The sequence below is a fragment of the Stenella coeruleoalba genome, assembly GCF_951394435.1.
Source record: "Stenella coeruleoalba genome assembly, chromosome: 2".
Classification (NCBI taxonomy): Eukaryota; Metazoa; Chordata; class Mammalia; order Artiodactyla; family Delphinidae; genus Stenella; species Stenella coeruleoalba.
This window is the reverse complement of record NC_137147.1, coordinates 11454178-11478125: the sequence shown is the minus strand read 5'-3', so window position 1 is coordinate 11478125 and position 23948 is coordinate 11454178. Positions and strand designations below refer to the sequence as shown.

General features: G+C 49.6%; 1 protein-coding gene across 8 annotated transcripts in view; it reads left to right on the top strand.

Annotated features, from left to right (window-relative positions):
• Positions 1-23948, top strand: part of SLC24A4 (solute carrier family 24 member 4) — a 181445-nt gene that overhangs the window by 109967 nt on the left and 47530 nt on the right. For 4 of the 8 annotated variants that reach the window (XM_079912850.1, XM_079912848.1, XM_079912849.1 and 1 more), the window contains exons 3-9: positions 11455-11531; positions 15535-15609; positions 16866-16950; positions 17489-17592; positions 18408-18485; positions 21265-21290; positions 22886-22939. In XM_079912850.1, coding sequence (XP_079768976.1) covers positions 11455-11531; positions 15535-15609; positions 16866-16950; positions 17489-17592; positions 18408-18485; positions 21265-21290; positions 22886-22939 — 499 coding nt within the window. The remainder of the gene's footprint in view (positions 1-11454; positions 11532-15534; positions 15610-16865; positions 16951-17488; positions 17593-18407; positions 18486-21264; positions 21291-22885; positions 22940-23948) is intronic. The other 4 variants (XM_079912852.1, XM_079912851.1, XM_079912847.1 and 1 more) reach the window with 2 other exon arrangements.

Below are 23948 nucleotides of genomic sequence, written 5' to 3'. Positions count from 1 at the left end.
GATAAATCATAATAAATGGACTTCAACATTTTACTATAAAAAACAGTATAATCATGTTATAAAGCGTTTGGCAAGGGGGCGATGGGAGGGAAAGTGATTTAGGATTCTTCTATGTGCCACAGCCGTTGTAATGGTTTTAGTGTATTTCTTTCTAGTTCTTTTCATTTGCTTATTTGTTCATAGCTGCAAAAAAGCCAAAGGTGATTTTTTTGTGTTTCTTTTTAAAATTTATGATAAACATTTTTTCCACATCCCGTGTCTTCACCATTTTTGATAATACTCTGTCTAAATTGTGCCATGAGGGCAAGGGCTTTCACTGTCACGTTCACTGATGTATTCCCAGTATGTAGAACAGTGTCGGGACATTGGTAGGTGCCAGTAAATGTTTGTGGAAGGACTAGATGAATGTATCAGAGCTACTTAACCATTTCCCTATTACTGGACAATTAGTGGCTTCAGTGTTGTACCATTAGAAATAATAAATATCTTCACACAAACGGTCCTCCCACCCCATTTTGAGTGACATTCTTAGAACAAGTGCCGAATATTGTGTCAGAGAAGAAACATGTTATGGTTCTTGTTAGACAGTCAGGTGCCTTGTAGAGCTGAATTACTCAGGTGTCAGTCTTGGCTCTGCCACTTACGTGCTGTGTGACCTTGAACAAATTACATCACCTTTCTGTGTCCTAGTTTGCCCATCTGTAAAATGGGACTAATGATAATATTTCCCAGGCTTGTTGTGAGGATTAAATGAACTACTATGTGTAAAGTACTTAGAAGGCTTGGTGATAGTAAGCCCTGTATATGTATTTGCTGTTTATGTTTTATACATAAAAGAGGTTATGCTAAGAAAAGGTTTGCCTATCTTTCCAAATAGAAATGGTTTATATCTTAATAACCACTGTCCTTTTGATAACTTAGTAGCGCTGTGTGGTGCCCAGTGGCGAGTGGCTCAGAGCTGGGTTGCTGTGTAATGGACAGGAACCTTGGTGACTGGTTCACGTCAGATGTTTTGTGTGCCTGCCTGTCAAATGCTCTTGCTGGAGGCCATCCAGTAGAGGCAGGGACAAGACCGGGGTGAACAGTTTGTCCTCACAGCCCTCAGAATGCTCAACCTAGCGCTGGAGAGAGACATACAGACACAACTAAAGGTTCTTCCTATCGTGGCAGTGAACAAAGGCCCCGCCGAATGAGAACAAATCCCCGATACCTATTGAGAGTTTACTGCAGGGGAGTCGGCCGCCATCACCTGTGTTTGCCAGAGACTCAAAGGCAGGTCGGGGAGTGAGGCAGCTTTATAGTCGAAAACAAGAAAAGACTTGCATTTCGCCCTGAAGGAGGTTGCCGGCCTGGGGAAGCTGAAGGTGGCTAAATAGAGGCAGGGTATTTTATGCCATTGGTTTGGGGAGTGTATTCATTTCCCAGGGCTGCTGTTACAAATTACCACAGACTGGGTGACTTAAACAGTAGAAATTTATTCTCTCAGTTCTGGAGGCCGGAAGTCAGAGATCAAAGTATCAGCAGAGTTGGTTTCTCCTGGAAATTCTGAGGAGAATCTTCTCCTTGTCTCTGTCCTTGCTTCCGGTAGCTGCTGGCAATCCGTGGCATCCCTTGGCTTATGGACACATCACTCCTATCTTTGTGTTTGTGGTCACATGGCCACCTTCTCTGTTTCTCTGTGTCCTTTCTTCTTCTTAGAAGGATACCAGTCCTTGGATTTATGGCCCACCCTAATCCAGTATGACCTCATTTTAACTCAGCTACCTCTGCAAAGACCTTATGTTATAGACAAGGGAACTGCATTCTCTCAAAATCCATACGTTGAAGCTTAACCCCCAAAATGATGATATTTGGAAATAGCGCCATTAGGGAGATAACTGAGGTTAAATGAGGTCGTAAGGGTAGGGCCCTAATGTAATAGAGCTTGTGTCCTCATAAGAAGTGAAAGATATCACCTATATGTGGAATCTAAAAAAATGGTACAAATGAACTTATTTACAAAACAGAAAGAGTCACAGATGTAGAAAACAAACTTATGGTTACCAGGGGGGGAAAGTAGGGGGGAGGGATAAATTGGGAGATTGGGACTGACATATACACACTACTATATATAAAATCGATAACTAAAAAAGACCTACTGTATAGAACAGGGAACTCTTCTCAGTACTGTATAATGACCTACATGGGAAAAGAATCTAAAAGAGTGTACGTATGTATATGTATAACCGATTCATTTTGCTGTATAGCAGAAACTAACGCAACATTTTAAATCAACTATACTGCAATAAAAATTTTTTTTAAAAAGTGAGTTTCCCATAGACAGCAAAAAAAAAAAAAAAGGAAGTGAAAGAGACACCAGAACAGAAGTGCACGCACGCGAAGAAAAGGCCATGTGAGGACACGGTGACAAGGCAGCCAGCCACAAGCCAGGAGGAGGGCTCTCGCCAGAAATCAGCCGTGCCAACACCTTGATCTTGAACTTCCAGCCTCCAGAACTGTGAGAAAATTAATTTCTCTTGTTTAAGTCCTCCAGTCTGTGGAATTCTGTTATGGCAGCCCTAGCAGTCTGATGTACCTTCTTTCCAAATAAGGTTGTGTTCAAGGTTCCTGGTGGACATGAATTTTGGCAGGGGACACCATCCACCCCATTGTAGGGGTCATATTGAGCTTTCTCTGGCTGGTGTTGAGTTGGAAATTGGGACAAAACAGTAGGGAGGCTGGCCCTCACTGACCACGTCCTGACCATCTATCTGGACCATTACTACGGCTGTGGGCCAATTGTGGTTGGGCTTCCTGGACCAGCTGCTGCAGAGGACATGGGTCAGAGTTGTCCTGTATGGCCTGGCCAGTGTCCGTTTGCATGTTCAGGCTCTTGTCCTGCTGCTGCTCACCAGCTGTGGTGCTGAGGAAAGCACTTGACCTGTCTGGACTCCAGTGTTCTCTCTCCCCTTGAAAATGGGACATTAAGCTGTTCTCCGTGGGCGGGAGAAAGATGCTTAGCATCAGGGCAGGGAGAGAGGTGGAGATGGCGAGGATGGCTTAGAAAGTATTTCCCTGGTGATTTTGATGAGCCCATGGCCCCTCCTGGGTGGAGAACAGCTGGGCCACTTGGCATCTGGAGCCTCTTCCAGCCATAAAATTCCACAGTGGTTTCTCCTGGAGAGAACAATCCTCCTGCTGGATCTTCCAATCATATTTTTATTTTTCGTGGCGCTTAATCTCTTTTGGAATGTACTGAAATGAGAGAGAAGATTTTAAACTCATTTTCATGCTGGTTAAGCCAGTGATTTAATCTAATTATTTTTACTCCTGTTTGGGACATGAGAGTGATGCTGTAACACCTAGACATTTCAGCTGTTGTCCATGAAAGGTACACAATTCTTAGCAACTTTATTTCAAACCATAGAATTGGGGGAAAATCACAATTTTTTTATTTTTTATTTTTTTGCTTTGGTTTCTGGCACTGGGTGGTTTCTAAAACACAGAAGTCGAAATGATAGAAATTTGAAGCTATTTAAATTACTCCCCAGCCTTCCCATCTAGCTTTCATAGTTTCAGAATAAACGTCAGGGCTCAGAATATGGGGTTATTTTTAACCGGGGTAGAAAGCAAAGGGAGAATGGCATGTTTTGAGGCATTTTTTTTTTCCTTTTTGAAAAATTCAATTCACAGTTTCTATTCCCTAAAGAGAATCAACTAATTAAAAGGTTTAAGAAAGATCAGCATCTAATGGAAGGACTTGTCTGTCAAACACTCTCCGTCTGGGAAGGGTCACGGTTCAGCGTCCAAGCAGCAGTTTGAAAAGCCAGGAGCTGAGAAAGGAGGGCTAGCCACACCATCTCCTGGGCATCCTTCCGGGCAGAGCTCATCCTAGCAGCTCCTGGGTTTGTGTCAGAAGGGAGGTGGAAGGCCAGGTACTCATCACTCAACGGGCATTTCCTGAACACCTGTCTTGTGCCAGGACCTGGCAGCCCACAGACGTGACCAGTGCAGCCAGACCAGAGCAGACTGGAGAAGTTGCCAGGGCTGGACCACGCAGGGTCTCGAAGACCTTGATAGGGTTCTGGGCGTTTCTCCGAAGAGTAGTTGAAAGCCATTGAGGAGTTCTAAGCCATAAATGCCTGTGGAAAACAGAAAGGAGCAGATTGAGAATGGTCGTGGGGAGGTCAGGCAGAAGGCGGGTGCAGTGGTCCAGCCAGAGTGGATGCAGGTGGGGGAGATGAGGAAGCTGATGGACTCGAGAGCTGTTTTGGAAGTAAGATTGTGGAGGATTGGCTAAAAGAGGGCAGAGTGTACCAGTTAGCTTTCAGTGCAGGAAATAGAAACCATTCTCAATATTTTCAACAGAAAGGAATTGAATTCAGGGAATTAGGTCCTTACAAAATTGCAGGAAGGGCCAAAGGAGCAGGAATTGGAAATGGAATATTCAAATTCAAAAACATCTTATGTGCAAATAAGGAAGTAGATGCTATTGTCAGGAGAGCCTGTCCACACTTAGATCTCCGAAGCCTTGGTTGCCAGAGGAATAACACCTCTCCCTCTTTTCTGTCCTCTGAATCTGCTAGGTTGGCCGAACCTCCTTCTCATTCAGAACCCTAGCTGCATGGTAGGTCAGGTTCCACAGAATAGGAAACAGGGCACAGCCTGCACACCCGTACCTAGTGTTCTCGACAGGAAGGCTCATGGAAGGAAGTCGAAATGGATGCCGAGTGCCCACTGGCCTGTCCACTTATCACAGGGTATGAGGGAGGAGGAGGTCGTCAAGGATGCCACCAGACCAACATGGAGGGTGGGCCGTTCGCTGGGGACGGGTTTAAGGTATTTATAAGGTAGCCAGAGAGTGATGTGCCGTTGCCAGCTGGGTATGTTAGGTCTTGAGCTCAGGAAAGACTGAGATCTGGGAGAAGTCTGCAGAGATTAGAAGGTCAAAGCCAGGTCACCTGGAGAGAAGAGGGCTCAGGGCAGATCCCCTGGAACCCCAAGGTTCGGGGTCCCACAGAGGAGGGGGCCCTCTGAAGGAGACTAGGCAAGTGAGGACAGCGTGGGGTCAGAGAAACTAAGAGAGAACATTGCAAGAAGGTGGAGTCACACAACAGTGTGGGTGAACCTGAATGTATTTCGCTAAATGAAAGGAGCCAGACCAAAAAGGCTCTATATCCCGTGATTCCATTGATCCGACATTCTGGAAAAGGCAACACATCAGGGGTTGGGATTCGGGGGAGAGTTCAACTACAAAAAGGCTGCAGAAGGGAATTTGGGGGTGGGGGAACTCTTCTGTCTCAGAGGCTTGAGAACCCATAGAAATGCACATCACAACGAACAAATCTTACTGTATGTAAGATGGATGGGTGGATGGATGGATGGATGGGTGGGTAGATAGCTAGATAACACATACATTCATTCATACATATGTTCATTCGTACATAAAAGAAGTGGTCAGTTTTATTAAATGTTTCAAGGAGGTCAAGGAAAATGAGTGACAGGTTTCCCCAGGATCCACAGGACAGTGGGCTAGGCCTCTGTAGGAGTGGGTCCTGGGCTATAAGTGGAATTGACCTAAGACATGCAGTGTGTATTCCTCCTTTTGAGAGCATGAGTTCTTGACACGGCCCTTGGAGCTTCCAGGAATACAGAACCTGCTCCTTGGATAAAGGAGACCTTAGTCCCGAGATGTGCCCCTCTTGTGGGTAAAATGCTTGGATGGAAAGAGCCTGGTGTTGGTTGGGCTCCCAGCCTGGGTTCTTCTCTCACCTGTGCCAAACAGTGGTTGTATGAGTGCAGGTGAATGCTTAAGCCTCGCAGAGCCTCCATTTCCTCATCAACAAAATGGGAATAATGATCTTCTCAGGACTGACCTGGCAGATTAAAGGACTTTGAAAAGTCAGTAACGCAGCCTCCAAAACTTGACGAGGGTGCCACTCTCTCCATGGGCTTGCTGCCCGTCCCACCTCCCCCAGGTCAGTAACCCCTGGCTTCCTTCATGCCCCACATCACAGCAGGCTTCTTCCTGTCTCTCAATCATTTGTTGCCTTATTGGACCATCACCAGCCCGTTAAGGGCACATCCTCAAGGCTAAGCCCCTAGCCTAGCACCTGGCACATAGTAAATGCTCAAGAAGCATGTATTGACTTGAACTCGTTCAGGATCAGGGTGTATGCCATCCTGATAACCTCCTGCTTTCTGAATGACTTTGGCTTTCTCCAGAAGTTCCCATCACTCTCCCAGGTGAAGAGCTGCCAGACCTAAGGATGCTCACAGATGCAACAGGTTCTCATCCACCTGCTCCCAGAGAGCCCATCACCTGCCGCGTGGGGCTTAGTAAATACTTGTTGAACAAATTCATACATTTTGGAACTAGCAGCATTGTTGGCCAAAGTATAGAGCCTTGAAAGGGCAACATAAATTCGGGGTTTCTGAAATATAATGGCGTCACCCATGTAACTGTGTGTGTCAACAGGAAAGGTCAAGGGTGCGCTAGGGGTCTGGCTTATAAGGTGTTAGAGAACTTAGTAGCTAGTGGTGGGGAAGGGATGGCAGATGTCCCCTGGGACCTTACATTTCCCCCCTCAATGTCCAGGAAGGCAGCTGGCAGGAAAGACCTCCCGCCCCAGTTCCCCCCTGCCCTGCACACAGTGGTGGGGGGAAGTTCCAGAACCAAGAGTGACGGAGAAACCAACTCTGGGCTCCGAGGTCCACAGGAAAGAATGCTAAAAGAGGGGTGGGGAGTGGCTGCTGGGTCGCTGGCAGCTTTATCTCCCCTCCTTCTCCTCCCCTGCCCGCCCCCGGGTGTGGACGTTGCTGGAATCATCTCTGGTTCCCTGAGCTCAGCTCCACCTGCAGACACATCTCTTCCCTACACCCACCAGATTTCTGCGGCTTAAAGGCTTACGCGTGACCTCGAAAGCCGCTTGTGTGCGCCCTGTTGATTCCTCTCTTCTCCCTGGTGGGGATTTGAGCAGATAGGGCAGACTCGGCCCCTCTCAGACCCGCAAGCATCCCACCGTTGAACGTGGCCGCGGGCCCCCAATCCCAGCAAGCCCAAGAGAGGAGAAGAAGGTTTTCTCAGGAAGCTGGGATTAAACTGCACCAGCATTCACATCCTAACATGGCCGGTATAATCACGCTTGCTCTTTCCCCCACTAAGCTGATCTCATCTTCTCTTTTGCTTTCACAAAGCAAGGCTCATCCTCTGGAACAGTGGGCACAGACCTGGCGTGGAGGGAGGAGTCCGTAAGTCAACAGTCCTCAGAGTGATGGCAGCCTAGCTGGGATAAGTGCTGTGCATACACTATCTGTATCACTTAATCCTTACAGCAGCCTGGCGGGCGGGTTCTGTAGCGTCCCCATTTATAGGTGACGTAACAGTCCTGCGGTGTTAAACAACTCGCCAAGGTCATGCAGGTAACAAGTAAGGGACAGAGGCACTTCCTGAAACCTAAGCTACCTGCTTCTAAAATCAAAGCCTGAAGCCGCTGTGTAGGCTGCCTGCAGTTTAAAATGCTGCTGTTGAAGTAGAGACACAGACGTAAAGAATGGACATGTGGATACCAGGATGGGAGGAGAGGGGGAAGGGATGAACTGGGAGATTGGAATTGACATATACACACTACTAGATAACTAACGAGAACCTACTGTATAGCACAGGGAACTCGACTCAATGCTCTGTGGTGACCTAAATGGGAAGGAAATCCAAAAAGAGGGGATATATGTACACGTATGGCTGATTCACTTCACTGTACAGCAGAAACTAACACAACATTGTAAAGCAACTATACCCTAATAAAAATTAATTAAAAATAATAAAAATTAAAAAATTGTTGCTGTTGATGACGAAGTTGGGAGGGGTAGAGTTCCTGCTGCACGTGCTCCATGGTCTCTACACCCCATCCCCTGTACGCCAATTTCTAGAGGATTTGACTCTTAAGCTGGGGAGTGGGCTGGTCCCAGCTGCCAGCTGCCAACGAGGGAGGGCAGGGTGGCCATCGCCCCGCTTGCAGCCGTTGCTATCCACGGCAGGGCATATGCACACGCAGTGACGATGACTATTTCACCACCTTGCGTGGCAGCAGATTGCCACTGAAGAAATAGAAGGACAGAGAGGTGAAACGACTTGGCCAGGGTCCCACAAGCTGATGGGTAGTTGAATCAGGACCCAATTCAAATCTTCCATTTCAAGTCAGTGCAGCATGATTTCTATCCATGTTAGAGGCAGCCCTTAACCCTGGACGAGGAACTCAGGATCTCCCTCCTGGGTCCTGGCCTATATGGTCCCTGAACTAGTCACTCCCCCGCTGAGTCTCATCTGGAAAACAGGGACATGTGTGGCTGCAGTGCCTGCCTCATGGGCTCAGGGTGTGTCCAGAAGACTTGGGTGGGTACAGAGGGTGATTAGCAGCTCTTAGCTCTGCCAGTCACTCTGTCTCTACTGGCAAAATTCAGACCGTGATGGCATTCACTCCCCTCTACAGCCCTCCAGTGTACGCATGGGGTCACGGAGCAAGGCGCTTTGGCTGAACCATTAGAAGCCTGTTCCTACCAAGGACAAAGCCATTTACAACCCGCGTCCCCTCTCTGCTGGAGCCCAGACGATAATGTCCTTATGGCAGAAAGGCAGCATTACTGGATTCTAATTTTCCAAGAGTGCCCAGTGTTGGATAAATCACTGCTTTGGAGAATCAAAAACTGGCTCGAAGTTTCATGGCAGAAATGTCTGCTTGATCTGCCCTGAAATATCCCAGACAGTTACATTTCTCCTGGAAACAAGGTCCAGGACGCAGGAATGTCGAGTTACTGCCTTTATAATTCTCCATCTCTGAGCCGACAAGCCTTGAAGTAGACCCATGCCCTTGAACTGGCAGCAGCAATTCTGTTAAAGAAGTTTGATTACAGGGGGAAAAAAAGTGAAAGAATCTATGTTTCATTAAATGCTGCTTGTTTTAAAGTGGGAACATGGTCTGGGAGTCTGGGGAGCTAATGTTTTCTGGGTCTTGTTGGGAGAATCTCATCTTAAACAGAAGAGTTTTCTGTTTTAAGGGAGAAACCATCCTTTCAGAGCTTAGAGCCAAATTATATTTACAGAGAAGGGGTTTTTGTCCTGGAAGTTTCTAAGCGTTTATCAAGTGCCCACTCTGAACCAGGTATCATTCTAGGCATTTAAGAGGTTTGCAAGGGTAACGAAAGCGTTCTAACAGGATGAGATGATGTAGATGGTCGATTGTCATTTTTGTTAATATTTTAGCATTGTTCATTCAACTGAATGTTAAGGTCTCTTGAGAACCTACTGTGTGCCAGGCCTGGCCGAAGCACTGTGAATGCAATGCGGGGCAATGTGGATCCCTGCCTTCCAGAAGCTTCCGGTCTCGCTGAAGTGCCGAGGACGTGGGGGTGTTTTGGTGTCTGATGGGGAACCTGCAAAAATGACATTCACAAGATAAAATGCTTACCTCTTGGTCATCTCCAATGGGGGGCGGGGCGGTGAGAAGGAATTACCCCGCCATTATAGGTGACGTTAAGGTCCAAGAGCCCATAACAGAAGCATTCTTGGGCCAAAGAAGGGCCTATGACACGGTACTCAGTGACCTGAGATGCCACCTATGCCAGTGGAAGCACACCTGGCACCTGAGTGGGCCTGAGAGGTTAGGGGACAAGGATGCTGTCAGTCCTCACCTCCTCCCTTGTTCCCGCTCGGCGTCAGGTGCCCCTCCAAGGCTTACCTAGAGCCCCGCCCCCCATGGATCATTTCCCCTGCTCTGTGTGGCACTGCTAAAAGAGTGCCCTCCCTGGGGACAGGAGAGTTTCCTAGTGCCAGCACTGCCTTCCTCGACCCTGCCAACGTCCCTTGACCTCTCTGGGATCTTGGCTTCCCCCTCTGGAGTGACAGGTCCATTGTGGGCAGGAGGAGAGATTGGGAGGAGGGGCTGATGGGTCTGGGACAGGCTGGAAGGGCTGTGCAAGAGGCCGCCTGTCCCTGAGCTCTGAAACGACTCTAGCGGAAGGGATAGGCCTCCCCTTTCCCCTTCACGGAGCTGCTTCTCAGTTCTGACTTGACGGCGAGGGAAGAGTATTCCACAGTCCTGGGCGGGGGGGTGGGGGGATGCAGGTTTGAAGCCCACCACAAGCTTGACACGCTGTAACAGTAAGGCACGTTATTAAAATTAGTCTCACCGTTTTACCGATGAGGAAACTGAGGCACAAGGAGGTTCAGGAACGTGTCCCTGTCGACCCAGCCTGTAAGTATTAGAGCAGAGAACTGCACTTGGCCGTGTGACCTTGGAGCCTGCCCTCCCAGGCAGGCCAGCCATCCCTGGCCTCAGCCTGCCCGTTGGCAGGGATCGTGTTGGTAACAGATCCGAGTGTGTGTTGAAGCCACTTGGAAAGCTGTCTGCTAGGAATGTGGTTGGAATCCATTGACAAAGCAAGGAACCATCCCGATTTTCTTCTTTGGTGACTTTTGGCTTCTTTATACTTTTCTTGGTAACTTTATTGAGATGTAATTCATACACCATACAATTCATCTGTTTAAAGTGTACGATTCAGGGGCTCTTAGTATTCAGAATTGTGCAAGCGTCTCCACAAACAATTTTAGAACATTTTCATGACCCCGAAAAGAAACCCTGTACCTTTCAGCTGTCACCCCCCAAACTCCATACCCTGCAGCCTTAGGCAGCCATTAACCTGCCTCTATCTCTGTGGCTTTGCCTGTTCTGCACATTCTATATTAATGAGATCCTGCAATAGGCAGTCTTCTGTGAGTGGCTTCTCTCACTTAGCAAAATGTCCTCAAGCTTCCTCCATGTTGTCACATGTATCGTACTTCATTTCTTCTTATTGCCAAATAATATTCCATTTGTATGTATATATCACGCTTTATTTACCCACTCATCAGTTGGTAGATGTTTGGGTTGTTTTCTGCATTTGGGTTATTACGAATACTACTACTATGAACATTTCGTGTGTGGGTTTTGTGTGGACATATGTTTTCATTTCTCCTGGGAAGATACTTGGGAGTGGAATTGCTGGGTCATATGGTAACTCTGTTTAACCTTTTGAGGAACTGCCAGACTGTTTTCCAAAGGGACTGCACCATTTTGCATTCCCACTAGTAATGTGTGAGGGTTCCAATATCTCCACATCGTTGCCAACCCCTGTTATTATCTGTCTTTTTGTTTATAGCCTTCCTAGTGGGTGTGAAGTGTTTCATTCTTTTTTTTTTAATTGCAAGGGATATGCAAAACATGATCAACTTTAAGGTACTAGAATATCTGGATAATTCCGTATCCAGCAATGTTTTCCTAAGAGCGCAGGTCTGCGCTGGACAGAGAAGTAGCTGGCCTCTCCCCTGGTAGTCTAACACCAGGGGGGCTCTTCAGTTCCATGGCCGACCCCCCCCAGACCTCAAATGACACCCCTTGGTAACTAATATTGAATACCTTACCATGTCCTCTTGTCTTCCAGCGATTCATGAGTTCCCCGCAGACCTGTTCTCCAATAAAGAGCGACAGCACGGAGCCGTCCTGCTACATATCCTTGGTGTAAGTGGCCCTCTCGGGGTGGGATGTCCCTAAACTTCAGGCATGTGAAACCTGTCTTCAGAGCACAGTGTGTCAAAGATCTCATCCAGTCTTTGTAGAGCCCTGTGAGAACAGATGCTGGATGTGTTTTAACCACAAAGAAATGAAATCTTAAGGATAGGAAATGATTTGTTCAGTGTCACACAGCGAGTGGCCCCAGGGCCGAGACAAGGATTCGCGTCTTCTTGTGCCTCATTTTCTGCTTTTATAAAATGGGAGTGACAGCATCTTTCCCAGATGTATAAATACAAGTGAACATGGGTCAAGTCCATCAGACGTCGCAGGGCCCGTGATAAGGGCTCTGTCCCCACTTGCTATCATGATCCCCGGGATCCCCCCACATTTTACTGCCTTGACATAACTAGTTTAAGACTTTGGTGCCCTTCTTCTCAAACTTCCCTCAGTGTTAGATGAGCCTGATGACCAGTGGTGGAGTTCAAGTAGCAGTTCAAAAAGGCACAGTGAGCTCAAAACTAAATTATAGGTAAAAGTCGCTCTTCTCTGCAGGCAAACTACAGCCCGCAGCCACTACCCATGTCTGTAAATAAAGTTTTATTGGAACACAGCCATTCTCACGCTTTTCTGTATCATCTGTGGCTGCTTTTAGGCTTCACTAGCAGAGCTGAGTAGCTGTGTTGGAGACTCCGTGATCCACAAAGCCAAAAAAATTTACTGTCTGTCCCTTTGTAGGAAAAGTTTACCAGTTCCATTGTTTACTGCAGGGAAATGAGAGTGCTCAGGGTTTAATTTTCTACTTCGCATCAGTCACAGCAAATGTTCCTCCTGATGTGGTTCTCTGACCACCCAGCACCATCTGCTTACATATTTAAACCCAACACAGTATTCGTCTTTGCAAGAGATAATTAAGCAAGTGAAAGCTGGGATTCTCACATAGAGAGTTGCCAGCTGAGAATAATGTATGAGTGAAGTTTTAATTAACAGGATAAACCACTAGTGAAAATGAAGGTTGTGGGCAAATTTTGAGTGACAGACCTGTGTGTTATTTCTCTAATAGAGTTATTATCTTCCTAGTATCTCTGGCCTTCCCATGCCCTCTCCTTTCACTGAGGGGGTGTGGGTTTGGCGAATTAGTCCCATAGTTCTGTCCCTCTGCCTCATCAAAGTCTTGACAAAGCTTTTTTTCCTGAACCTGAGAGGACCTCAGGAATTTTGCAGGAATCTTTTAAAAAAAAATTTTTTTTTTTAAATTATCTATTTATTTGGCTGTGTGGGGTCTTTGTTGCTGTGCGCGGGCTTTCTCTAGTTGAGGCGAACAGGGGCTACTCTTCCTTGCTGTGTCTAGGCTTCTCATTGCAGTGACTTCTCTCTTTTTTTTTTTTTAAATAAATTTATTTTATTTATTTATTTTTGGCTGCGTTGGGTCTTTGTTGCTGCTCTCGGGCTTTGTCTAGTTGCAGTGAGTGGGGGCTACTCTGAGTTGCGGTGCGCGGGCTTCTCATTGTGGTGGCTTCTCTTTGTTGTGGAGCACAGGCTCTAGGTGCGTGGGCTTCAGTAGTTGTGGCACGTGGGCTCAGTAGTTGTGGCTCGAGGGCTCTAGAGTGCAGGCTCAGTAGTTGTGGCGCACGGGCTCCGTTGCTCCGCGGCATGTGGGGTCCTTCCGGACCAGGGCTTGAACCCATGTCCCCTACATTGGCAGGAGGATTCTCAACCACTGCACCACCAGGGAAGCCCAGCGGTGGCTTCTTTTGTCGCGGAGCATGGGCTCTAGGCGCATGGGCTTCAGTAGTTGTGGCATGCGGGCTCAGTAGCTGTGGCTCATGGGCTCTAGAGCGCAGGCTCAGTAGTTGTGGTGCACAGGCTTCATTGCTCCGCGGCATGTGGGATCCTTCCAGACCAGGGCTTGAACCCGTGTCCCCCGAATTGGCAGGTGGATTCTTTTTTATTTTATTTTATTTTATTTTGCGGTACACGGGCCTCTCACTGTTGTGGCCTTTCCCGTTGCGGAGCACAGGCTCCGGACGTGCAGGCTCAGCGGCCATGGCTCACGGGCCCAGCCGCTCCACAGCATGTGGGATCTTCCCGGACCGGGGCACGAACCCGTATCCCCTGCATCGGCAGGCGGACTCTCTACCACTGCACCACCAGGGAAGCCCTGGCAGGTGGATTCTTAACCACTGCTCCACCAGGCAGGAACCTTTTAGTCCAGGCATTACCCAACTATGTCTGAAGAACCAAATCTAGCCTACCTCCTGTTTTGTATAAATAAAGTTTTATTGGAATGCAACCACACCCATTCCATGGCTACTCTTCTACAGCACCAGAGTCAAGACAGACAGTGTGTCCTGCGAGGACTCAAATATTTACTATCTGACCCTTTAAGGAAACGTTTGCTGAGCCCTTCTTCAGAGCAAGAAAAGGCTGGAGCTTTAGAGCCAGTTTTTGTCTGTAGCACTAAGAAGCTTCTCAGAACTTCTGTCCCAAGTGAAGGAAACAGTGGTGACATCTTGGCCCCTTTTCTCTCCAGTGTTTCTGAGGCGTCAGGGGAGCCAGAGGCCCTTCAGCCTCACGGGACACCCTTTGCCTGGGAGATGCTGTTGGGGGGAACTTCCGAGGGTGTGAATTCAGTCGGTATCCTAAGCTTTGTAGCAGCGTCTCTCCCACCTCTCTCTGTCCGCTTTACCCACACCCCCAGTATTTGTTTCCTTTTTCCTTCCCCCCCCACCAAAAGATAATGTGTCAAATTCAGCGAAAGCCACACCTGGACTCTGGTAGAGTAGGTGTCTACTCCAGGAGACATCTGCCTCAGATGCTCTGGTCACAGTTGATACATCTTCCACTTCAGTCACAGTTAATTAATTGTAAAGTTGTCATAATATCACGCTGTTTTAGCTGAAGCAGCCCAGCCTTTCCCTCTTTTGTGAATAGGCCATTCATGTCACTTTTTCTTTGAGGAAGAAATGGTTTCCACCAGAGCCTAGAGTCAAATCCCATCTCCTTTCCATAGGTCCTGCTCCTTGCCTCTCCCTCCAGCGTCACATTCTTTATTTTCCACCTTATTCTCACTCTGTTCTACCTGCACCAGTGACCTTGCTGTTCCTCAAATGCATCAAACATGCTCCTGCCTCAGGACCTTTGCACTTGCTGTTTCCTGGCAGTTACAGATACTTCATTTGCCTATCTGCTCGTCCCCCACAAAGAGGCAGAGGCTTTTCCTGGCATCCTCGCCACCTATCCCTAATGGCTAGAATAGTCCCTGGCACATAAGATGAGCTCAGTAGAGCCGTGTTGGGTGGACAGGTCAGGGAAGAGTTCTGTAGATAAAACCGTCTAAAAACTACCCATCTGTTCTTCCTCTGTCATCAAACAGAAGAAACTGAGACCTAGAGATGTGACTTATCCAAAATCCCAAGGCAGATAATTCCCAGGATTAGCACTGGAATTTGGACTCTGATCCATGAGCCTCCCAGTGTAAATGGCTTGTGGATTTTAACCTGGACCGACACCAAGCAGTGTCCGAGAAAAGGCTGGGTCTCACGTCGCCGTCTGTTTTGGCAGGAGGTGGGCAGTCAGTAACAAGGAAATGATGCCTTCTCTAAAACTAACGAGGGGAAATCAGGATGATGATTATCTTAAACTCTTAAAATGGCAATTTTAAATGCTTTCCCCCTTGGCGCTTAAGATTAGGATCTTGCCTTTTGAGGGCCTACCGTGGTGCTGAAGAGAGAGCTGCTTCTTTAAGAAGCACAGGACCCTGTGGCATGAGTTCTAGTCCCCGCCACTGCTCAGCAAGTGATGTCTCCTGTCTGGGCTTCAGTTTCCCCATCTGTCAGTGAGGGAATTGAGGAATCACATCTCTGTGGTGCTGGAATTTTCCTCGGTGCCTCCCTCTGGTCTCCTGGCCTCTGCCCGAGCAGGCTGGTTTGGAGGGTGATGGACGCCTGGCCGTGCCCATCAGTGGCGGGAGTTCTGGCTGACGCTCTCTGTCTCCCCATTTCCTTCGCAGGCTCTGTACATGTTCTACGCCTTGGCCATAGTGTGCGATGACTTCTTCGTTCCGTCTCTAGAGAAGATCTGCGAGGTACGTGGGAAGGACTTAGGACCCTTTGGCAAAAGCCTGGGTGAGGGGCTGGGGGTGATTGACACGTGGCGTGTCGGTACCAGGCCAAGAAGGACCGGGGCGGGGAGCAGGCCCAGGCAGAGGCAGGGAGGGGCAGGACAGGATGTAGCATGGTTTGGGTTCTGCTAAAAGCTATCACAGGTGCTTCAGTGGCTGAAACGCTGCGGCACCTCCTCTGCGGCAGGGCTGAGGTGGCCGGGCTTCTTCCTGGGGTCAGCGATGAGCCCCCACCCCATTTTGCATCAAGCCCAGAGCTCCAGCCCTTGCGAGGACCCCTTCTGTAGCAAGCTCAGTGGGGAGGTTGTGCTGGCCCAGGGATTGGATGCTGCAGTGGCTTCAGAGCCCAGGCTGCCCAGGAGTGCCTTGGGAGGTGAGGGCAGGAGGAGGCCGAACCCTGCCCTGAGCCAGCCTGCCCAGGGGCCTTCTGAGAACCACAGGTGGGCACCTTCGAGTTGGCATTCAGGTGGGCCCAGAATCTCCGTGGTTTTCCCGAGCACCCGAAGCCTCCAGCCCCACATTGCAGATGAGAGGATGGGCCTTTGTGGCCAGAACACAGCGTTGCCAAGCGGAGTGGGCCTTGACGGTTCCAGCCCTGTCCCGTGCTGGCTCAGCCCTGGGGACAGGATGTGAGGGTCTGTTTCAGTGAGCAGCCAGGTGTCGGGCCTGCCACTGAGAAGGCCTTCTGGGATGCAGGAGCCAGGCTGTGCATCCGAGGCCTCCACATCCCACAACCTGACGTGTGGAGGTCCGCTTGGTACCCAAGGTCTGTGTGAGCACCAGAGGAGATGGGCGCTAAACTGATGGACTCCCCGCTGAGCACCAGACCCTGTGCTAGGCATCCAAAGATGGAAAAGACCAACCTCGTCCTCGTCATCCAGTGGGGAGGCAAGCGCATGGACCTCAGACCCTCACTGCGTGATGCGTGTTTCAGCTCCTCTGTCCCAGGGGAGTGGCTGGCTCGTGGGAGCCACTTAGAAAGACTTCATCAAGGAGACGTTTAAGGGCTCAGAGCGCGAACAGCAATGGACAGATGGGGGAAGGGGACAGGCGATTCTGGGTTGAGTGCCTGGCAGTGTGGAGGAGGTGCAGGGAGGAGAGGCCGCGACGCCAGCTGCCGTGCTGCTCCCCTGCGCTCTCCCTGGCTGCCAAGTGTCCAGTTAGCATGTTTACGGCCCCCACCTCACAGCCCTGAGGGTCTGCGGTCGCTTCTGTTTCAGAAACTCCATCTGAGCGAAGATGTGGCTGGAGCCACCTTCATGGCTGCAGGAAGCTCGACGCCAGAGCTGTTTGCCTCTGTAATTGGTAAGAAGTCCCATCGCCCCAAGACGCAGGATGCAGAGAGAGCCCAGGTTTGGTGTCCAGACTAGTGTGGGCATTTGTCAGCTCTGAGTCTCAGTTTTCTCATCCGTAAAATGGGAGAAGTAGAGAGATAGAAAGTGAATTAGTGGTTCCCAGGGGTGTGAGGTGGAGTGGGGTACTAACAGGTATGGGGTTTCTTTTGGGGGTGAAGTGAATGTTCTAAAATTAGACTGTGGTGATGACTGTATAATTCTGTGACTGGACCAGAAAACACTGAATTGACATTTTAAATGGGTGAATTTTATGGCATGTGAGTTACATCTCAATAAAGCTGTTCAGAAAGTGGGAGCATTAGAGTAGCCGGTCCCTGAGGGCACCTCCACCTCTGGTTTTGCTGTCCTCAACCGCAGTCGCTGGTGTTCTCTGATAGTAAGAACAGCTTCCCTCCGTTCATGGGGTGGGGGACACAGAGCCGGCCCGGGTCTAAGGAAGCGGAAGGCCTGGGCTTTGCAGAGGAGTGTCTGTGCCTTTCTCTTTCCAGGTGTGTTCATCACTCACGGAGATGTCGGGGTTGGGACCATCGTGGGGTCTGCTGTGTTCAACATCCTGTGTATAATCGGAGTCTGTGGACTGTCCGCAGGGCAGGTCAGTGGTCTCTCTCTCCGTACGAAATGACATAGGGACAGCGCGGGGAGACCCAAGGCCCAGCCCTAGCCGAGCCCGTAAGTGCTGTGGCTGTCAGAAACGGTTTCCTCTCCGAGCCTGCTTCCTCACGTGTAGCAGGGCTGTCCTTCCTTCCTTCCACCGGTGGGTCTGAGAGCAGAAAGAGCGTCAGCTCCGTGGCTGGTCCAAGGGGGGAGCGTTCATTCAACAGCAGTAAATATTTAAGAGGCGTCTCCTGTAACTCTGACCCTGAGCTAGACTTGGCACGTATTTGGGGCCCGCCTTCGGCCTCCCCACAGGACGCACGAAGCTGGCTTGTTGTTGAAACCCCATCGCATCTTCCTGGTCCTCAGAGCCCCAGGGGGACATTAGACTCAATCTCAGAGAGTCAGGCTCAAGGGTAGGCCCCGCCTGGCCAAGGGAGTTAGAGGTAGGCAGCCGGTCACCCCCGGAAGGTTCGAACATCGGAGGGAAGAGTGAGTGCCTCTGGCCTCTCCCCCGACACATGGCTTCTGCTGGGAAACATGCCATGTGGTCACCTTGGAGGAACAGGGGGCAGCTTTGCCATCACTTAGGAACATGATGTGGTATCATTCCGTCCCCAAATGTGACAAAGAGCACAGGGTGGCCTTGAACGGCCAGACAAGATGTGGTTCTGGTGGCACAGTTAAGATGAGCTCCGTGGACATGTGTCTGCACCTGCAGGGGTCTGGGGGTGGTGGGAGCCCCCCAGCAGTGTCCCCTGGCCCCCGTACCCCATCTCCCCAGCCAGTAACAGCTGATGTCCCTTTGCTCAGCAGGTCATCCGCCTGACGTGGTGGGCCGTGTGCCGAGACTCTGTGTACTACACCCTCTCTGTCGTTGTGCTCATTGCCGTGAGTTACCTTCCCCCCCCGCCCCCCGCCCCTGCGAAGGCCCCGGGGCCCTGCCCACCTCTGTCGCTGGCACTAGAAACAGAGAACCCACGGCGCCCCTACCCTGGGGTGTGCTGGCCACTCATTGCAGTCATGTGGACCAGTCTCCCTCCACCGTGCCTCCCTGTCCCGAAAATCTCATGCCTGATGCTTTGCTTACCCATCACATCCAGGTACCACCTTGAGGGCACAAAGGCCTTGAAAAAGCTAAAGAAGGCGTCATACGGTTGATGCAGTTAAGCTCAAGCACATGCCCTCAGAGGCCTTCAGATCCTCACTTAGAGCCCATTTACTGAAGAGCAGAGTTTCTGGTGTCCCACCTTACCGCGGAGCAGGGAAGAGAGGCCAGCTGGGAGCAATCAGGGCTGGCAGCTGGGAGCAAGGATATGGGCAGAAAAGGCAGAGGGACTGAAACAGAGATCCCTGAGGGCTCGGGTACATCATGGCACATGACAGTGACACAGCCCATGACACAGGTTACTGCCATCCAGAGGGGAACAGCTTCCAACCAAAAGGAGCTTTAAAGTGAGGGCATGAGGGCAGGTCATTTTCAAGAGGGCAGATGCACATGGCATGCCCAGATTTCAGAGTATGGAGCGTGCCCTAGAGTGACAGTTCTCAACCTAAGAACATCTAGAGCCAACTGGATTTGATAATCATGACCCTTGTATTAGTTATCTGTTGCTGTGTAACAAATTTCCCTCAACACTCAGCAGTTTAAAACAGCAAACCTTTCTTGCTTCCATTTTCCATGCATCAAATCTGGGAGTGGCTTAGCCGAGCCCTCTGGCTCACGGGTGTCGGCCAGGGTATAGTTATGTCAAGGCTCCCGTGGGCAACGATCTGCTTTCAGGATCACTCGCTAGGCTGCAGGCCAGCCTCGAGCTGTTCCACAGTGCAGCTCTCGGCATGGGGACTGGTTTCCCTCCCAGCAGGGGCGAGGAGGCACCAAGCTGAAAGCCACAGTCTGCTTGTAACCGAATCTCGGAAGTGACAGCCCATCACTGTTGCCATATTCTGTTCCGAGCAAATCCCTAAGTTCAGGCCACGCACACAGGCGAGCATGAAGATCAGGCAGTGGGATCATCGGGGCACCTGAGAGGCTGCCCACCACACCCCCCAAAAATGAAAGTTATAGATAAAACTATATACCTATACACAATTTTACAAAATCAATATAATGCCCAAACTATACCATAAAGGACAAATAAAAGTAATTCATAATAAAAGAATACATCTTTCAATGTGTAAACGTTTGGGCATGAAGGTGCTAGAATGCTGAATGATGTGATCCGTTGCCCCCATATGGGAAATCTTCTGGCCCTACAGCTACCAGTGCAGACTGAGGCTGGTATGCTGGGCTGGCAACCCCGTGAGTGGAGCCGACCTTGATGATGTGATTTTCCAAAATTATGAATGACTCCTGATAAAATCCTAAACAGAGCCAAGTACCATCATCCCTCCGTTTGCATGACAGTTAACTCACTAGAAAATTAAGTATTTATTAAAACCGTGTAAGAATACTTTGATTTGCAAAATGGAATTAAGGTTGAGGCTCAGGTCATTTTTTTTTCTACTTGCCTAAATGTCTAGCAGGACATTTAAGACGTGTGCCAAGTACGGAAGAACTCCTCCGGTAGAACCATTTCACATGCTCTAGGCTGACTAGTACCCCGGGACTTCACTGCCTCTAAATGCCAGTAGCCCTCCATTGGGTTATAAAAGCTGAAACTATCCCCGTAAATGTCCCCCAGGTTTCCCAGGTGGTGGCACTGAGCTCCCCTCTATTGAGTGCCTCTTCCTCAGAGGCTTGAGTCTGGGGAGCCTCACAGCAATGCCCAGCCAGGAGGACCCTCTCCGAAGTGACTTCCCAAAGCAGATTCTGTGTGTGCTGCCTGCCGTGACAGCCAGGAGAGGGGTACAATGGGCCCAAGTCCAGACCACATCCCCCTGGTCTCTCCTGGCATCCCGTGTCTCCAAGATCAGATTGGTGGGCACTGCCCCTCCACCTTCCTGTGCGCACTGGGCCTGGCTGAGGCGGTCACAGGATTCCTCCCCTGGACCACGGAAGCATCATTCATCCGTGTCCCACGTAGGCAATGCTGGGTGGAATTGCTGGGCAATGTCAGTGCCCTCTTAGGAAGCCACGGCATCCCCACCATCACCCCTGGCCTCCTTTCAAATGGTACAAATGGGTCCTTTGCCCTCAGAGTTTCCAAAGGGGTTACTCTTTATTTTTTAAAAAATGACACCCCTTCCTCCCCACCCACACACACAGAGGTACCACAGATTGATCAATAGATAGATAGATAGATAGATAGATAGATAGATAGGTAGATGATAGATAGATAGATAGGTAAGTAGGTAGATAGACACAACATACATACATACAGAGATGCCTTTTCAGTTTTTAAGAGTCTTGATTTCAGCAACTCTGTTCCATTAATGAGGGCAGACCCCTGCCAGGTTGGCCCCAGTGGCTACTTGGACTGTTGGTAGCACAGGCCAGTTCTCTTTGGAGACCCACCCTAGACCTCATACTGCAGCATCTACTGACCAAGGTTTCCACTAAGGAAAGGTCACCTTCTCTGTCTGAGAAACCCAGACATGGAGAGAAGAGCCAGCTTTCTGTGAAACACATAACTAGCCTATGTGTTGGCTCTGGGCGCTTAGAGGTCTGCGTTTGTTCTTCTTTTGGAATAAATCTGTCGCCCCGCCCTTTGTTTCTTTTGCCTTCCAGTTCATATATGACGAAGAAATTGTGTGGTAAGTTTTCAAAGTTTGTTTCTCGTTGTTCCTTTTTTGTTAGTATCCTTGCTTGTCGGGTTCATTGAAGCTTTTTTAAAATTATTTTTACAAACATAAGTTTATGAACTTGTGAAAGTAAAAAGGGTATCATTCTAAGCAGTCATGCCTTTATTTATCCTTTCAAAGTGACAAAGATTGTTTCCCTTAGTATTCCCACCCTGCCAGATATCAAGATATATTATAAAGCTAAAATAAAGAAAACAGTATGGTGTTTTGCACAGGGATAAGCATAGGCCAATATGGAACTGAGAACCCAGTAATGGGCCCAGTTCTGGGCTGGGGGATACGACAGGAATCATGACAAGGTAGTGAGTTGGGAGAGGCGGGAGCGGTCCTCATACTATAAAAATGAGAAATTCGTATAGAATAAAATAACATCAGCTCGTTCCCTCACACCTTATACAAGAATAAATCCCAGAGGGATTAAAGATCTCGCTGTGAAAAGCAAAATTAAAACAATTTAGGGTAGAATATAGGGACTCATCTTTATTATATGGAGGTAGGAAGTGATTTTTTAATCAAGATGCATAAAGCACAAACTTCTAAAGAGGTTGATGTTGCCACTCTAATTATAGGGCATGAATGTATCTTACATCCATAAGCCATAAAAACGGTTCTGTTCATTGACCATGATTCAGGTCTGCATCCTGTATGAGGTTATTTGTTGGGCATAGATTCAGGAGAACTGATGCGAGCGGCTGCGTGCTATGGGCCCAGAGCATCCTGGTTCTGGGTCCTAACCCACCGTGTGAGCCAAGAAGTCTCTCCCTTTCTGGGTCTCCTTTTCCTCATCTGCAGATGGAGTTTTGAGGGGGTGGTCGGGTCATCTACAGACCCCTTTGTGGCTCTGCTGGGCTGTGGGCTAGCAGAGGAAGAGCTCCCCAAGATGACTGTAGCTCATGTCAGGCACATAGTAGGTCTTCAGGACACACTTGTCAGATGACCCAACAAATTAAGCTGTGTGACTCCTCAGAGGCTTGTGTTCTGAGCTACAAAAATCCCCACCATGTGTGGGGTTGAACGCTGGTTCTGCAGGACGGTGATAAGAGTGCACCCCAGAAAGACCCCCACCAAGCCCAGCCCCTGTGTCTGGCCCAGGAGGCTCCTGTGACTGGCCCATCTCTTCAGGCAGTTCTTAGGGTCCCTTCCCACCTGCACCCACAGCTTCTCCTGTCGCTGGCCAGAATCTCGGGTGACCATAGGGGCTCTTAGCATCATGACTCCAGGCTCCTCCCCTCCCTGAGTCTGGGATGAGGTGGCCCTGGGCCCTCCTTTTTCTAGGTAGCTGGGGGCACTCCTCCTGAGCCGTGTAGATGAGACCCCCTGTAGTTGAGAAGGCCCCACCCTCAGCCTTCTCTGTTACCAAGCGAGCTTCAGACCGTGGGACGGCTGGGGGCTGGGTGGCTCACCCGCATGCCTGGGTCCTGGGCCGGGCGCTGGGTCGAGGAAGGTGAGAGGACCACGCCCCCTGCTCCGCCCGCCGCGCGGGGGTCACTCCCAGCCTTCAGGCCGCGGGCCTCCCGGCTCTAACCAGTCTCCTTTCTGTCTTTGAGGTGGGAAGGCCTGGTGCTCATCGTCTTGTACGTGTTTTACATTCTGATCATGAAGTAAGTGCCCTTTCTCCTCTTCTGGGCTGTCTCACCCCTGGTCTCACGTCCTGCTGTAGCCTTTTGTCCGAGCAGGAAGAAAACCTCCTTCAGCCCTTGCGGTCACTTCTGGCCACCCCAGTTCTCTGGGGGACACCCTGCTGGGGCAGCCAGAGTGGGAGAGAGATAGTCAGCCTCTGTGTTAGGGTGCTGTCGCACTTGGGCCGGGGTAGGTGGCTGGCTGGTCGGGGGGAGGTGAGGCCCCTCCCAAAACAAATAGCAAGAGGGGACCTCTCTCCCAGCCCGGTCCACACCCCCGGCCCGTGCCGCAGGGTGACCGCTCGTTTGTGCTGACTCTATAAATCGCCTGATAATTTAATGCCACTCTTTTGAAAGAGCCGGGCACCTCCATTTTGTCAGACTTCATAAAATGCCACCTCTCGGGGCTGCCACCTTGCGCAACTGCACCGGGCACCGCTTGTAGTTGTAAAGATGCAGACCTTGGCGCCAGGCTTGTGTACCCTGAGGCCCTGCAGAAGCTGCCCAGGTCAGAATCATCTCAAAGCTACCCATGATGAATGAACATTCAGCCATAAGAAGGGAAGGAAATTCTGACTCATGCCACAAATGTGGATGAACCTTGAGAACATGATACTGAGTGAAAGGGATCCAGTCACAAAAGGACAGATACTGTGCAGTTCCACTTACGTGAGGTACTGAGGAGACGCAGATTCCTAGAGGCAGGCGGCAAATTAGAGCTTGATTACCAGGTGCTTGGGCGAGGGAGTAATTAGTGACTCGTGGTGAATGGGAACAGAGGTCTGTTCGGGATACTAAAAATTCGGGAACTAGATAGTGGTGATGGTCGCACAACCTTACGGATGTAATTACTACCGCTGAATTGTGCACTTAAAAATGGAAAATAGTTAAAGTGGCAAATTTTATGTGGTATGTATTTTTCTACAATTAAAAGAAAAAAAAAGGCAACCCACGAGCTAAGCCACATTCAAGTTCGTAAGTTTCTCCTCAC